We start from the raw sequence: 16,445 nt of genomic DNA on the forward strand, positions 1-16,445 counted from the left end.
ACAGCTGAATCAGTGGAGCAAATGATGTTATTCCGCAGCGATGCTCAATGGGGAAAAAGAGAAAAAACACCAGGAGTTTCTGTTCCTGCCTGCTGTCTGGTCACCCAACCAGACGTGTGCCATGTCAAGGTTAGGCTTGGTTGTTATGACTTCAATAGTTGAATAGTCTGTCAACATTTAAAGCTTATTTATTAGTGTCACAAGTAGGCTTACATTAACACTGCAATGAAGTTACTGTGAAAATCCCCTAGTCACCACACTCTGGCGCCTGTTTGGGTTACACTGAGGGAGAATTTAGCATGGCCAATGCACCTAACCAGCACGTCTTTCGGACTGTGGGGGGGAAACCAAAGCACCCGGAGGAAACCCACGCAGACACGGGGAGAACGTGCAGACTCTGCACAGACAGTGAACCAAGCCGGGAATCGAACCCGAGTCCCTGGAGCTGTGAGGCAGCAGTGCTAACCACTGTGCCAACGTGCCGCAATATGTGCATTTAAAGAATGATGCCTTATATCAACTGCCTTTGATGTTTGAGGAAATGGGGAAAAAGTTACCAAGAGAAAGGAAAACGGGTTCACGGATGATGATGACGATCATGGGGCAGAAGGTTGATCAGTTCTTTTGGTGAGATTCTAACAATGCAATGCCCATGAGACTATTCCAAGGACATACTTATATGTCAGACTAAACATATATGCCACGAGTCAGCAACAGGGGTCGGGGGGTGTTAATTCTCCTTCATTATGGTTCATGGTGAAATATCCAATGCTGTGCAGGATTCAGCCAGAGTCACCAACTCCCACAAACAATATTAAGGGACACTCTGGCACGGGAGCCCATTACAGCGGGCGGGGGTTCAGCCAGAACTGTGACACGGGGCAGTGGGTTCAATTACAGGACAATCTGTAAAATAAGGGTTGGCTGGTCATCCTGCATTCACCTGATGTTGGCCCCATCCAGTCTGTTCCGGACTTTCCAGCACCCTCCCCAGGGCTGAGCTGTAATTTTCTATGGTTCTATGGCTCTTCACTGCTCTCTATCTGATGCACTCATCTGTCCCATCTCACTCACTCAGGTACCCGAGCTCCCGGCATTCCTCTGGAGCCCGTTTCTCTCCTTCTCATTTTGAGAGACATCACTACTGTGCTCACACTTCCTGTATTAAAATCAACAAATCAACCTCCCTGCTCCTGGTGATTTATGCTGAATTACAAGACGGAGACCGTGGGGCAGTGGAGAAGAGGGATTTTATGCAGTCCCAAACTGATTATAGTGGGCATATTGAAGTTAATGTGACTTGCCCACTTTAAACACTGAAACAACAGGTTGCAGCAATGAAACAGCATGTTTTAGTTGAGTGTGACTCACGGCATATCCGCAGCAATATCCTCATCTGGCCATCAGGATATTTTTCTGCACGCAGTGTTAACATTTCACGTGCAGAGTTCAAAAACCAAGCTCAGCGCGAAACGCCTGAAGTCTGCATTTTCCAGCTATCTCGCCTAATTGCTAACAGTTGCGTGTGAATCTATGCCATTCAATAAGAATCTTATCACTAAAGTAAGCACATTTTAATGAGGTCTGAAGAGCGGACTGAAGACGTCATTTTGCCTGAAATCAGCATCAAAGTCACATAAACAGCAATGCAGTAACAAGCAGATAATTTGTTTTTGCAATGTTGGTTGAGGGTTAAATATCGGCTGGAGAGCAGTGAGAACAGCCCTGCCAAAGAACTCAGTAGATCCATACCTCAAGTTTCTGCAGACGCTCTTGCTCCTCCCTCGCCAGCTCTTCTTTGGTCTTCATTCGGTTAGAGGGCTGTGCCTTCATGTCAAAGAACAGCTCGCGTACAATAATATCATAATCCCCAGCCTGAAGCAGGAAAGATCAAAGATGGGAGGAAAAAAAATTGCACTTGTGAAACATAAGAATCTATTGAATTAATAGAATTGAGTGCAGAGAACAGAAACTAGTCATTTGGCCCAGCTGGTTTATGCTGATGTTCATGTTCCATACAAGCCTCCTCCCATACCTCTTCATCTAACAATCCAGCACATCCTTCTATCTTGCATTTTACATAAGAACATAAGAAATAGGAGCAGGAGTAGGCCATCTAGCCCCTCAAGCCTGCTCCGCCATTGAATAAGATCATGGCTGATCTGATAGTGGGTTCAGTTCCACTTACCCGCCCGCTCCCCATAACCCTTAATTCCCTTAATGGTTAAAAATCTATCTATCTGTGACTTAAACACATTTAATGAGGTAGCCTCTACTGCTTCATTGGGCAGAGAATTCCAAAGATTCACTACCCTCTGGGAGAAGAAGTTCCTCCTCAACTCTGTTCTAAATTGACTCCCCCGTATTTTGAGGCTATGCCCCCTAGTTCTTGTTTCCTTTGTAAGTGGAAATAACCTCGTTGCTTCTACCCTGTCTAGCCCCTTCATTATCTTGTATGTCTCTATAAGATCTCTCCTCAACCTTCTAAACTCCAATGAGTACAGGCCCAGTCTACTCAATCTCTCCTCATAAGCTAACCCCCTCATCTCCGGAATCAACCTGGTGAACCTTCTCTGTACCCCCTCCAAAGCTAATATATCCTTTCTTAAATAAGGGGACCAAAATTGTACACAGTACTCTAGGTGCGGCCTCACCAGTACCCTGTACAGTTGCAGCATGACCTCCCTGCTTTTATACTCCATCCCTTTCGCGATAAAGGCCAACATTCCATTTGCCTTCTTGATTCCCTGCTGCACCTGCAAACTGAGTTTTTGCGATTCATGCACAAGGACCCCCAGGTCCCTCTGCACAGTAGCATGTTGTAATTTTTCACCGTTTAAATAATAGTCCATTTTACTATTATTCCTTCCAAAGTGGATAACCTCACACTTACCAACGTTATACTCCCACTTATCCTTGCCCACTCACTTAGCCTATCCAAATCTCTCTGCAGACTCTCTGTGTCCTCCACGCAATTTGCTTTCCCACTCATCTTTGTGTCATCCGCAAACTTTGTTACCCTACACTCGGTCTCCTCCTCCAGATCGTCTATGTATATGGTAAATAGTTGAGGCCCCAGCACCAATCCCTGCGGCATGCCACTAGTCACTGATTGCCAACCGGAAAAGCACCCATTTATTCCGACTCTCTGCTTTCTGTTAGATAGCCAATCCTCAATCCACGCTAACACTTTGTGTATTTATCTTATGCAGCAACCTTTTGTGAGGCACCTTATCGAATGCCTTCTGGAAATCTAAATACACCACATCCAGCGGTTCCCCTCTGTCAACCGCACTCGTTATATCCTCAAACAATTCTAGTAAATTAGTCAAACATGACTTTCCCTTCATGAATCCATGCTGCGTCTGCTTGATTGAACCATTCTTTTCCAGGTGTCCTGCTATTTCTTCCTTAATGATAGATTCCAGCATTTTCCCAACTACAGATGTTAAGCTAACCGGCCTGTAGTTACCCGCCTTTTGTCTACCTCCTTTGTTAAACAGTAGCGTTACATTAGCTGTTTTCCAATCAGCTGGCACCTCCCCAGAGTCCAGTGACTTTTGATAAATTACAACTAATGCATTTGCTATTTCTTCTGCCGTTTCTTTTAGTACCCTGGGATGCATTCCATCCGGACCAGGGGACTTGTCTACCTTTAGTCCCATTAGCCTACCCAGCACTACCTCTTTAGTAATAGTGATCGTTTTAAGGTCCTCACCCCCTACAGTCCCATGACCGTCAATTATTGGTAAGCTATTTGTGTCCTCCACTGTGAAGACCGACACAAAAAACTTGTTTAAAGGCCTCGGCCATTTCCTCGTTTCCTATTATTAAATCCCCCTTCTCATCTTCTAAGGGACCAACATTTACTTTAGCCACTCTTTTCCGTTTTATATATTTGTAAAAACGTTTACTATCAGTTTTTATATTTTGTGCTAGTTTACTTTCATAATCTATCTTTCCTTTCTTTATTGCTTTCTTAGTAGTTCTTTGTTGTTTTTTAAAGCCTTCCCAATCTTCTAGTTCCACTTTTCCATGTCTTCACTGCTGCAAATGCTTTATAAGCAACAAACCCTGATGTAGCTTTTAATTGTAGTTGATAGGAAACATGCAGTAAAATGGGTGACATATTCCTTTAACCAATATGCTAAGCCCACCTCCTCATTCCAATGACTCAGCTGTTAAGACAATGAGCATCTGAGCCATTAAACTTGGGAAGATCCCATGTACAATCCTCAGTATACCCTGGGTCTCACCCAGCGATATGGCACAGATATCGCATATTATAACCCATTGAAAAGAATGCAGCTGCGTTATTGTATTGTATTGTATGGTAAGCTGCCTTTCTCTACTTCCATAGAATCATACAGATTAGAAGGCCATTCAGTCATTCACGTCTTTGCCAGCTCTTTGAAAAAGCTATCCAACTTTCCCTACTTTTTCCACATAGCCATGTAGATTTCTCCTCCTCTGCTACAAATTATGTTTAACTAAATATAGATGATAAAGAATTTTATTGATCTGTCAAACAAAGTTTTCGGTGCTTCTGACACTCCAGATATTGCTATTTTAAACACTAAGAAGTTGCAACTAAATAATTTTTTTTTAAAGGCACAAAGAGAGAATGAAAGAATCATGAAATGGTGGAGTCAATTTTGTCGTAGGACCTGGAGTTGTAAATTTGAAAGCACTTGATAATTTCTTATAACTTCCATCTTCCACTTATTTGTAGCAAATAGACACTGTCTGTTTCATACTGAAAATTTTAGACTGATGTGTACCCGCTCAGGTGGGTAACAACACAAGAAAACTTGGGCTTGTACCCGCTGGAGTACAGGAGAATGAGGGGGGATTTGATTGAGGTGTATAAAATACTCAACGGTATTGATAAAGCAAATGTTAACCAAATGTTCCCCCTTCTAGAACAGTCTAGGACGAGAGGTCATAGTTGTCGAGTAAGGGGGGGGGCGGGGGTGTTCAAGACAGAGATAAGGAGAAGCTACTTCTCAGAGGGTTGTGAATCGATGGAACTCACTGCCCCAGAGTGCAGTGGATGCAGAATCAATCAATGGATTCAAGAAAGAGATAGATAAATATTTGATCAAAAGTGGGATAAAGGGGAAAAGGCAGGGAAGTGGAGTTAGGATGAGATGGAGATCAGCTCTGATCAGATAGAATGGCGGAGCGGGCTGGAAGGGCTGAATTGCCGACTCTTGCTCCTAATTCCTATGTAAAACTTTGCCATATAACTCAGAAGGCTACAGAGCTCTCAAATATTGACATATTAGATTCCTTTAGATGTCTTTCACTCACAGGGTCAGGTTGACACAGGCCACCTAAACCTTCTGGCATGTTATAAGCCTGGTATAAACATCCCCAATGCTATAAAGCAGCATGTCTACAGGTATATGGGGAGGCGATGGCCTAGTGGTATTATTGCTAGACTATGACTCCAGAAACTCAGCTAATGTTCTGGGGGACCCGGTTTGAATCCCGTGAAAGCGGATGGTGGAATTTGAATTCAATAAAAAATATCTGGAATTAAAAATCTAATAGTGACCATGAAACCATTGTCAATTGTTATAAAAACCCATCTGGTTCACAAACGTCCTTTAGGGAAGGAAATCTGCTGTCCTTACCTGGTCTGGCCCACATGTGACTCCAGAGCCACAGCAATGTGGTTGACTCTCAACTGCCCTCAGGCAACTAGGAATGGGCAATAAATGCTGGCCCAGCCGGTGATGCCCATGTCCCATGAATGAATAAAACAAAATAACATGCAGTGACATAGCACATCCATTAGCATAAATAGATATTTCTTGAAATCCTGCCATTATTCCAATAGTTAATGGAAACTGTTTCTTCATTATACTCTTCCAAAGAGCCAGCAAGGCACAATGGATTGAATGGGCTTCTTTCTGTGCTGTAAGTTTCAATGATAGTTTGTTAAATGCCATTGGTTTTTAGTTCAAGGTTAAAAAACATAGATGACATTAGTGAATATAATGCCTAAAAATTAATCTTGTGCAATAAGACTTAGCTAAATACTTAAAATCGGAAGCATACAAGAGAAACATTAAGATCGAGACAGTGTGTACATCTTATTTTACATTAAACTATTCCTAGAATAATTTACAATGTGCAATAGCACCATATAGTATCAGCAACCAGGCATTATGAGCAGTTGATGAAAAAACATCTGAAAAACATTGCAAGGGAGAGTGAAAGTTCAGGTGATTTCTTTTTTTAAACTACCTCATTCTTAAATAGGCACCTTATGCAATGGCTGAGGTCATATGAAGAAGCCAAATGTTCCTGAAATCACTTACCTTGGCTTTCTCCTCCTTGTGTTCCACTCTGGGGGCTTTGTGAGCCAGCAGGGAATGGACTTCTTTCCAATCTTTGTCCAGCTTCTCGGTCAGCTCTTGCGCCTTGTCTCGCTGAACCTGCCGCTCATGCTGTTCAGATTAGAACATTGCACTGTTACCAAAAATAGGTCATCAGGAACAGGACGAGGCCGTTCAGCCCCTCGAGCCTGTTCCAAAATTCATTGAGATCACGGCTGATACGCAATCCAAACCAACCAATAAATTTTGTGCACAGAACATTGTATGTGAGGAAGACTTGTAACACCTAACGACACGTTCTAATTCTGCTTTTGAGATCCTGCCAGCCAGGATGAATCAAGGCATCTCCAGTTTCACAGACAGCTTTGTTGGTTCTTATAAATACCTACACAATATATGACTTAAAACCTTCTCCCACCCCAATTGTTACCTTGAAGCATTTATCGAGGGGTGTGGAAATTCGGAGGCCTGCAAACCTCCACATTCACAATACAATTTTTCCTTCTACCTCCACTGCCGCTTCCCACCATGCCGCCCCCCAACACCCACCAGTTACATTGCTGAAACCCACTCCTATCACCTCCTGCTCTGCAACATTCATAGCTCTACTCATGACCTCTGCACTACATCACTCACATCCTCATTAGCTTTCACTGACTTCCCACATGCCAGAGACTTGAAAGATTTTCATCCTCCGTAAACCTCAGCTCATTCATAGCTTGGCAGCTGCATCCTAGCTCACGTAAAGTCCTGTCCACCCATTGCCTTTGTGCTCACTGACCTACACTGGCTCCTAGTTCAATTTTTCTTTGAAGTTAAATTTTTCCTCCGAGTGTTAAATCAATCAAAGCCTTGCCATTTGCCCATCTCTGTAGCCTCCTCCAGTCCTCGAATTCTCAAAAATGTCAACACTCCTCCAACTCTGGCCTCTTGTTTGTCCCCAATATCCATCGCTCCTCCACTGGTGGCCATGTCTTCAGCTATCTGGACCCCAAACCCTTCCAGAACTACTTTGCCTCTCCTCCTTTGAGATAGTTTGTCAAATACCTCTTTGACCAAGCTTTTGATCATTTGTATTCATATCTCCATGATGAATGGAGGGACTTGATGGTTTGAGTTATAAGGAGAGGCTGGATAGACTGGGACTTTTTTCTCTGGAGCGTAGAAGGCTGAGGGGTGATCTTATAGAGGTCTATAAAATAATGAGGGGCATAGACAAGGTAGATAGTCGATATCTTTTCCCAAAGGTAGGGGAGTCTAAAACTAGAGGGCATAGGTTTAAGGTGAGAGGGGAGAGATACAAAAGTGTCCAGAGGGGCAATTTTTTCACACAGAGGGTGGTGAGTGTCTGGAACAAGCTACCAGAGGTAGTAGTAGAGGCGGGTACAATTTTGTCTTTTAAAAAGCACTTAGACAGTTACATGGGTAAGATGGGTATAGAGGGATATGGGCCAAATGCGGGCAATTGGGATGAGTTTAGGAGTTTAAAAAAAAGGGCGGCATGGACAAATTGGGCCAAAGGACCTGTTTCCATTCTGTAAACCTCTATGACTCCAGGTGGTTTGGTGTCATTTTTGCCATGTTGCTCCTGTTGAGCATTTTGGGATGTTTTACTATGTTGAAAGTGTAATATAAATCTAAATCGTTGAAATCCCTTTCCGCTTTCCCTACTCTGGGGACTGTTCCAGCCTTCGGTACTAGCTCTCACTCCATTCTCAGCCACCTTAACCTCTCAACCCATTAACCTTCACAAACCACCTTAAGACCCACTTTGACCATGCTCTAGTGCCTCCTTTGGCTACTTTGCTCAATCTTCCTACTGAAATGCCATCTATTTTCACTCCACTGCCCTGTGAAGCACTAAAAGGCATCTGTGATCACTGGAGAAAAGGAAGTTCTAATATGTGGTCTGGCATCCACTTCATTTAATTAGACAAACCCCAAACTGCAGCCACAGGCATGTGGTTAGGAGGTAGATGCAGTGACACCTCTGCCAGAGGTGCCTCAGTTTCCCCTCCCCACACCAATGGCAAAAACCAATCATACCCATCGCCGCAAGGTATCTGAAGCAATTTATAAGGTATACCTTCTCCTTCTTGGATTTTGCAATAAGTTCTTCAATGAACTCTTTGCGGGATTTGGGTTTTGCTTCCTCCTCCTCCTGCTTAGATGAAGTCTTCTTCTGTAACAGCCCACCACCTCCAAAGTGTGCCGCAGCAGTGAATTCAGCTGCCAGCAAAGAGGGAACACATTACTTCAGGAACATAAAGAATAATACAGCCAGCCATGTATTCACAACTTATTTCAAATAAGCGAATGTTTTTTCTGTCAGACCAATATCAGCTGTCAGCCACAGCTCAGTGGTAACACTCTCACCTCCAGGTCAGAAGGTTGTGGGTTCAAGTTCCACCGCAGAGCCCAAAATCGACTCTAACATTCCATAGCGGTTCTGAGGGAGCACTGCACTTTCGGAAGATACTGTCATTCAGATAAATTGAATTCTGGCCTCTCAGGTGAACTTAAAAATCCAAAGCCACTGCATTCTGAACAAGAGAAGGGGAGTTCTCCCCGATGTCCTGGATAATATTTATCCCTCTCTGGCAAAAAGATTTATCTAGTCATAATCTGAAAATTGGCTTCTGTGTTTCCTACATAATGCAGCGATTCCACTTGGAGTCATAGAGGTTTGCACCATGGAAACAGGCCCTTTGGCCCAACCTGTCCATGCCGCCCAGTTTTTACCACTGAGCTAGTCCCAATTGCCTGCATTTGGCCCACATCCATCTTACCCAACTTACCCATGTAACTATCTAAATGCTTTTTAAAAGGCAAAGTTGTACCCGTCTCTACTACTGCTTCTTGCAGCTTGTTCCAGACATTCACCACCCTCTGTGTGAACAAATTGCCCTTCTAGACCCTTTTATATCTGTCCCCTCTCACCGTGAACCAATGCACTCCAGTTTTTGACTCCCCTGCCTTCAGGAAAAGATGTTGACTATCTACCTTGTCTACACCTCTCGTTATTTTATAGACCTCACCCCTAACGCTCCAGGGAAATAAATCCCAGCCTATCCAACCTCTCTTTATAACTCAAACTGTCAAGTCCCAGTAGCATCCTAGTAAATCTTTTCTGCACTACTTCTAGTTTAATAATATCCTTTCTATAATAGGGGGACCAGAACTATACACAGTATTCCAAGTGTGGCCTTACCAAAGTCTTGTACAACTTCAATAGGATGTCCCAACTCCTGTATTCAATGTTCTGACCAATGAAACCAAGCATACGGAATGCCTTCTTCACCACCCTGTCCACCTGTGACTCCACTTTCGAGGAGCTATGAACTTGTAATCCAAGATCTCTTTGTTCTATAACTCTCCCCAACGCTCTACCGTTAACTGAGTAGGTCCTGCCCCGATTGGATCTACTAAAATGCATCACCTCATATTTATCTAAATTAAACTCCATCTGCCATTCATTAGCCACTGGCCCAACTGATCAAGATCCCGTTGCAATTGGAGATAACTTTCTTCACTGTCCACTATGCCACCAATCTTGGTGTCATCTGCAAACTTACTAACCATGCCTCCTATATTCTCATCCAAATCATTAATATAAATGACAAATAACAGTGGACCCAGCACCGATCCCTGAGGCACACCGCTGGTCACAGGCCTCCAGTTTGAAAAACAACCCTCTACAACCACCCGCTGGCATCTCCACATTCTATCAAGAAGCCAATTTTGTATCCATTTAGATACCTCACCCTGGATCCCGTGAGATTTAACTTTATGCAACAACCTATCATGTGGTACCTTGTCAAAGGCCTTGCTAAAGTCCATGTTAATTGCACTGCCCTCATCTACCTTCTTGGTTACCCCTTCAAAAAACTCAATCAAGTTCTGAGACATGATTTTCCACTCAAAGCCATGTTGACTGTCCCTAATCAGTCATTGCCTCTCTAAATGTCTGAAGATCCCATCTCTCAGAATACCTTCGAACAACTTACCCACTACAGATGTGGGGTTCACCAGCCTGTGGTTCCCAGGCTTTTCCCTGCAGCCCTTCTTGAACAAAGGCAGAACATTTGCTACCCTCCAATCTTCAGGCACCTCACCTGTAGCTGTCGATGATTCAAATATCTCTGCTTGGGGACCCGCAATTTCCTCCCTAGCCTCCCACAACATCCTGGGATACACTTCATCAGGTCCCAGGGATTTATCTACCTTGATGCGCTTTAAGACTTCCAGCACCTCCTTCACTTTAATATGTACACTCCTCAAGTCATCACTATTTATTTCTCCAACATCCATGCCTTTCTCAACAGTAAATACTGAAGAGAAATATTCATTTAGGATCTCACCCATCTCTTGTGGATCCGCAGAGATGACCTTGTTGATCCTTAAGTGGCCCTACTCTCTCCCTAGTTACTCTTTTGCCCTTTATGTATTTGTAGAAGCTCTTTGGATTTTCCTTTGCCTTATCTGCCAAAGCAATCTCATGTCCCCTTTTTGCCCTCCTGATTTCTCTCAACTCTATTCCGACAACCTCTATACTCTTCAAGGGATCCACTTGATCCCAGCTGCCTATGTATGCTATATGTCTCCTTCACTTCATGGTGCTTAATTGAGTAATTAAGGTTCTAGGGTCATGAAAGATGCAAGTTATTTTTTCTTTAATTTATCAACAGATAAAGCTCGGCACAACATCGTGGGCCGAAGGGCCTGTTCTGTGCTGTTCTATGTTCTAACACAAATTCATTCCATCACAATCTATAATGGACTCCTGCTCCCTTCACACACCTGTCAAACCCCGAATTTAAGAAAAAACAATCTTCCTGGGAGAGAGATGGAAAACACTGTTAAATAATCTCATAAACAATCAACTTCTCACTACCATCAATTAAGCTCCCTTAGTCAAACCATGCAATATTTCCCATACTCACCAGACAGATGGCCTTTATCCTCCGTCTCATTGTCGCTGTCTGGCATGTCGTTGAACTTCTCAATGTCTGCCAGGGATTGCCCGTAATGGGTGAGCTCCTCATCCTCATTCAGGTTGTATACGTCCTTCTTCGTGTGCAGGCGCTGAAGCAACAAGAACAAAACAAGTAGGTGAATCCAGCAAGATTGCACATCAATGAGCAAATTAATTTCAATATAGATGTGTCATGTGGTGCACTTCGGTTGGTGGGAATAAGAAGCTCATCTACCTCTTGCAAAAGAAAGAGTCTAGGTTGTGATGAAAGGACATCGACCTGAAACATGAACTCTGTTTCTCTTTCCACAGATGCTGCCTGACCTGCCAAGTATTCCCAGCATTTTCTCTTTTTATTTCAGATTTCCAGCATCTGCAGTATTCTGCATTTCAATAAGAGTCTAAGTGGGTTAGACGCAAAGGGATCTAGGGGTACAGATTTAAAAATCATTAAATGTAGCAATGCAAATTGACAAAACTATGAAGAGTGCAAACGAGGTGCTGGATCTGCTGTAACCTGCCTGGCTATGGATCAGGAACTGGAAAGTAGAATCAAACGATGGGCTAGTTTCTTTTCTCCTCTTTTTTGACCAGCACATACATGATGGGCTGAATGGCCTCTTCCTGTGCCATAACTTTTCTATGGCTCTATGGATTAGTGTTTGGAAGCTGCTGTTGTCTCTTCACAAGGCTAGGATTACCTTGCAGTCAATTACAAATATCTGGAATTAAGAATCTACTGATGGCCATGAAACTATTGTCGATTGTCAGAAAAACCCATCTGGTTCACTAACGTCCTTTAGGGAAGGAAATCTGCCGTCCTTACTCATGTGACTCCAGAGCCACAGCAATGTGGTTGACTCTTAACTATCCTCCAACGGCAGCTAAGGATGGGCAATAAATGCTGGCCAGCCAGAAACGCCCTTGTCCCACGAATGATTTTTTAAGAAGTACTTTCTCTTGCTCTGCTGGCTCAGATCGGCTAGTTTGACACAGGAAGTTATAAACCTTCTGTGTAGCTCAGGTACTCATCAAGACAGTTCTCTTTTCTGTGTTTAGTCATCTAAATTTTCCTCCTCTTTTTGAAAACATTAATTCACAGGAGGTGGGTGTTGCTGTTAAGATCAGCATTTGCTGCCTGTTCTTAACTGCCCTTAAGGTGGCGTCGAACCTTTTTCTTGAACCGCTGCTACCTATGAAGGTGCAGCCACATTGCAGTTAGTGTGGGAGTTCCCAAGATCCTGGCTCAATGTCCCATCAAAACTACAATATTACAAAACTGAGTGTGCCATGCAGGCATTCAAGTGCAAGAACTGTCTATATACAAATGTACACGGTGAGAAAACTACACGTCACGATTAAAAGTTAAAGCTGGGGACTCAGGGGACCATCAGCTGAAGTAATAAATGCAGAGGTGTCAGGAAAAGTGGAGCTATAACAGGAGTAATCAACTGCAGCTCATGCATTATAATCAAAGGGTTTAAACTCCCTACATTTTGGCGAGTTGGCGTGTCTGAATGGTCAGATTCCCAGAGCATTGGAATTGTTCTGTAGGGAGTGGGTGGGGGTGTTTAATGACTGACAGCCAGAACTCCCCTGTCACCCCAGCAATTGCAGAATTCCCAGCATCAGTAAGCCAGCAGAATCTAGACGCCATCCTGTTTTCTGTGCACTGATGAAAGGTCATCACCTTGTAACGTTAACCCGACATTCTTCTCTCCACGGATGCTGCCTCAGCTTTTCCCCAGCATCTGTTTTTTATTGCCGCTTTCAAACATTTTTGTTCCATGAGGCATCAATTGTAACTATGATGAAGTGAGAGAAGGACTTGCAGTTTGTGTTTTAACATTCCTCGTAGAAATGCTTCAGTGTTTTATAGATTATTTTGAAATGCAGTGCCGACTGTTAGATAGGCAGAAATGTGTGCATGGCAAGATCCCACATGTGGCAATCAGATAGCCAATTCGCACCTACTCCGACAATTCAAAATCTATTCCTGATAGAAGCTTTTCTTGTGCTAATTGCAGCAAAAGATGTTGTTATTTTTAATTTTTGGGGGTTTCATTCTGTGAAGCAGGCTTGTAGATGTGTGTATTGTGTTTGTGTGTGTGTAAACTAATTTAATTAAGCTGGGGACTGGTTGTTTACAAGGTTTATGACTTCAAAGGAATGGAGGTATGTATTTCAAGTGAATGTTCTGTAAATAAATAAGCCAATTATAGAAATTTTCATTAGGAGATAAGTGAGGGGTTGGGTTTTTAGCTGTTAAATTTCAATTGGATATAAAAAGGGTTTATAACTTGGAAAGATCATAAATAAATAAGGCAAGGTTATTAAATTTAATTTGACCTGAAAGTAGGGGCTGTATAGGAGAACATGAAAAATTTTGTATTCTGGGAGAGTTAAGTTTCAAAGAGGAGCTAAGGACAATTGAATCAAGATGAAAAAGTAGAAACAATACTGTAATGTCCTAACTACGTTAGGGGCTGTGGGTTTTAAACAAAAAGAAAAGGACGTGGTTTGCACACGTAGATTTAATGTTTTTAAGGTTGTCACAAACTGAGCAATACTTTCGCTTTCCACTTGATTCCTTCGGTGGAATCTGACCCATTCTACGATGATCAGTGGCTTAAGAGAGTAATGCTCTTTAAGGATCTTTGTCAACTCATTGTAAGTTTTGCTTCTTGGCTTTGTTGGATGAACCAAGTTCCAGAGCAAATTGAAGATTTTATTTCCTACTGTACTGAGGAAAGCTGGTACGAGCAACCTTATTCGCTTTATACGAGCAATTTTATTCGCTTGTACAAAGTACCGAAAACTATGCATGGGAACTCAGTGATTCATTTTCTTCATTGAAAGGACCCATGGTGCCTAATTGACCCGCCATTTCTCTTTAGGCACTAGCGACTCAAGACTGTTCAGTATATTTTTATTTGTCTTCCCAGTACTCCCCTTTTTAACCTGGAGACAGTTGACTTGATTTTTCTTTCAAATGACTCCAGCTGTACAGCAAAGCATCTACTCTTTTCAAAAATGCCAGACACTGCCTGGAATCTCACCTCTCTATCAGAAAAAAACACTTTTCAAATCACATAGAGAGCTTCCACCCTTTTTCAACTGCGTGGTGAATCTTCCGCTCTGCCGCTCCGCAATCCTGTTGTTGATTTTCCCCAGCCTTCTAATATTAAGTGCAAGGACCCACAATCATTTTTTCTACCTAGAATCTTTTCTAGATGCGCTCAATGAAACAAAATCCTGACTTGTTGCCAATTTTCTTTTTGTTATGTCCGAACAAGAGGTTGTTTGTTTTAAACAAAAAGGATTAAAAATTGAGGTTCCAGTGAAGGAAGACCAAGTAAGAAAAAAAAGGAGGGGGCGGGAATTACGTTTCTTACTGGGGAAAAAAAATCAGGTAGACTCCTCTAAGCTGCAGGGACTGCACAAGTGTCACAGAGCGTAGCAGCAGAGCAGAAGACTCACTACGCAGTTGAAAAAGGGTAGAGGCTCTTTGTGTGGTTTGAAGAGTGTTTTTTTTGATAAGAGAGAGGTGAGATTCCAGGCAGTATCTGGCATAAATGAAAAGAGTAGATGCTTTGCTGGAGTCATTTGAAAGAAAAATCAAATCAACGGTTTCCAGGTTAAAAAGGGGAGTACTGGGGAGACATTAAATAAAAATTCAAAATAACAACTCCAAATTTATTGCAGGAGTTGTTGCCTGTATAGAGTAGAAAATGAAACTAAAGCAGAAGCCTGTGAAACACTCCAATGACATCACCTTCAAATCATGTAACTGGCTCTTAAAGCAATCATGCAACCACTTAAATATGCAACACATATTTAAACAGAGATGTTGAAAGCTTAGATGGAGCGGCCACGTGAGACCTCTGGGGTGCTGCTTGTGTGTTGGGAAGAGAACTGAAATAGCAATCCAGCCAAACCAGAGAAGTGTCTGTTTTTCAGATAGCAGTTTTAAATCAGCGACCCAGTTAAGCCATAGAAGTCCTAGGGCTGAAAATAGAAGTCTGGTGTCTGAAGTTTTTAAGTTCCACAGCACAGTGGAAGAAAGGAGTGAGAAATTGTGTAGTATACCTCACTAAAGCTTTGCCTTGAGGGTAATATTACTTGATTTTTATATTTAATTATCCATAGGGGATTGTGCCTGGAGGGTGTTTCTTTTTAGTCTAACCAAGTCTGTTTAAGAAATGTTTTTTAAGACAAAATTTAACCGTATAAATGTAATCTTGTGTGTTTAAGTTTGCTTTTCATTTGTTAATAAATGTTTTAATTCAATGTTTAAAATTCCCAAAATGTTACTGGAATTTGTGGCTTCTTATGATCGAAATACAAAAGTAGAGTTGTAGGCCAAGTTTCCCTTTGGGATTTGGTTTGCATGGCAATTAACATCTGCCAGATCATAACATAATCAAACAACATTGCAAAGCTGGAATTAGCATCGAGATAAGTGAATTATCACTTCGCTTTATATTAAATAAGTCAAGGAATGGACTAAATCTACTTTTGGTTCACAACAGGGAGTTCTCCCTGATTTTTTCTGAATATCCATGGGATCTTTAACACCCACTCAAACAGACTGATGGGAACCTTTGTTTCATGTCTAAAAAAAGACATCTTTGACAATCCAGGCTTCCTTCAGTGCTGCACTGGTGTGATCGTGCACTGGAAGCACAGCTATCAGACAATGTGCCCTTTTCTGAATGGAATGTTGAAAAGCAGGTATAGAAATGCAGGGTAACCAGCTATGAGGGAAAGAAACAAGATTAAGACCATTTTCAACACACTTCTACTTCCTTTGTTAAAACAGAAGATTTGTTACCTGCCGTTCCAGGGAGAATCTCTTTGTCATCTTCTCATCTGGAGTTAACCCAGAATCATATTCACCAAATCGTCTGTCAACAAATGAATTGGCCTTCCCCTTCTTCTGGTATTCTTTCAATAAAGTCTCTGTGCGCTGGAACACGAGTGATAAAAGTACTTTAAATGTTTCAGTAAGATGAACAGTGTAATAATATTCAGCTATTTGTTTAAACAATGACTCAATAATCTGTCAATGCCAGATAGTTGGCACAGACTTGGCAGACCAAACGCCTTCCTTCTACGCTGCA

General features: G+C 42.3%; 1 protein-coding gene across 1 annotated transcript in view; it reads right to left on the reverse strand.

The window, feature by feature from the left end:
- The window catches only part of nop14 (NOP14 nucleolar protein homolog (yeast)), a 62,870-nt gene that overhangs the window by 34,944 nt on the left and 11,481 nt on the right, over positions 1 to 16,445 (reverse strand). The window contains exons 3-7 of the mRNA XM_078215190.1: positions 16,157 to 16,291; positions 11,291 to 11,432; positions 8,434 to 8,576; positions 6,330 to 6,458; positions 1,753 to 1,875 (exon numbers count right to left, since the gene is read on the reverse strand). Coding sequence (XP_078071316.1) covers positions 1,753 to 1,875; positions 6,330 to 6,458; positions 8,434 to 8,576; positions 11,291 to 11,432; positions 16,157 to 16,291 — 672 coding nt within the window. The remainder of the gene's footprint in view (positions 1 to 1,752; positions 1,876 to 6,329; positions 6,459 to 8,433; positions 8,577 to 11,290; positions 11,433 to 16,156; positions 16,292 to 16,445) is intronic.

Source organism: Mustelus asterias, chromosome 6, assembly GCF_964213995.1.
Source record: "Mustelus asterias chromosome 6, sMusAst1.hap1.1, whole genome shotgun sequence".
NCBI lineage: Eukaryota > Metazoa > Chordata > Chondrichthyes > Carcharhiniformes > Triakidae > Mustelus > Mustelus asterias.